At 45.3% G+C, this 697-nt stretch overlaps 1 protein-coding gene across 1 annotated transcript in view; it reads left to right on the top strand.

Moving 5' to 3' along the window:
• Window positions 1–385, top strand: part of MYCT1 (myc target 1) — a 17,865-nt gene extending 17,480 nt beyond the window's left edge. Inside the window, 1 exon segment of the mRNA XM_009702301.1 lies at window positions 1–385. This exon segment is cut by the window's left edge and continues 32 nt beyond it. Within this exon segment, the coding sequence (XP_009700603.1) occupies window positions 1–254 (254 nt within the window). The 3' untranslated portion in view covers window positions 255–385.
• Window positions 386–697: the final 312 nt, after the last annotated feature.

Below are 697 nucleotides of genomic sequence, written 5' to 3'. Positions count from 1 at the left end.
TCCCCAGGAAGTCAAGCTTCCGCGCATCCACCTTCCACCCTTTCCTGCAGTGTCCTCCCCTCCCCGTGGAGACGAACAGTCAGCTGATTACCCTCACTCCCACAAATACCACCACAACCCTTGTGGGAAGCACCACCAACAGCTTAAGTCGACCCGAATTCCACTGGTCTAACAGCAGCCTCCGCATCTGCCACTCCACACAAACTCCCCCTCCTGCCTATGAAACCATCATCAAAGCTTTCCCAGACTCCTGAGCTAGGTCCTTGCTGCAAACATGCGTGTGCGTTTTAGGAGGAACCTCAATCATCTCAACAATTTTCTGTGCATGATTAAGATCTCTCAGAAGTCTCCAGCTGCCAGTTGCAGAGGGGACAATACATTGCCAGGAGGCGGGTAGCGGCGATTTCTTAGAGTGCAATATCCCACCATCCAAAGGATCACTTGTCTTTGCACGGCTGGCTCTAATTTACTGCTCTGCCATATGCTTGCGTATTTATAGGGGTTTATCTTTAATTGTAACCATTGTATCTTTACTTTAGAGGAAAGAAAATGCTGCCGCATAAAAACCAGATCATTTCTTGAAAAAACAGATCATGTTAGGGATTACTGATATACACATTTCTGCAAATTTCACTATTTTGTTTCTTTTAAAAATAAACAAACAAACAAAACAAACAAAAACCAATGAAGCCCTGGT

This window comes from Cariama cristata, unplaced genomic scaffold, assembly GCF_000690535.1.
Source record: "Cariama cristata isolate BGI_N322 unplaced genomic scaffold, ASM69053v1 scaffold45006, whole genome shotgun sequence".
Taxonomy (NCBI): Eukaryota; Metazoa; Chordata; class Aves; order Cariamiformes; family Cariamidae; genus Cariama; species Cariama cristata.
Note: the sequence above shows the minus strand (reverse complement) of the source record. Positions and strands in the feature narration are given on the sequence as shown.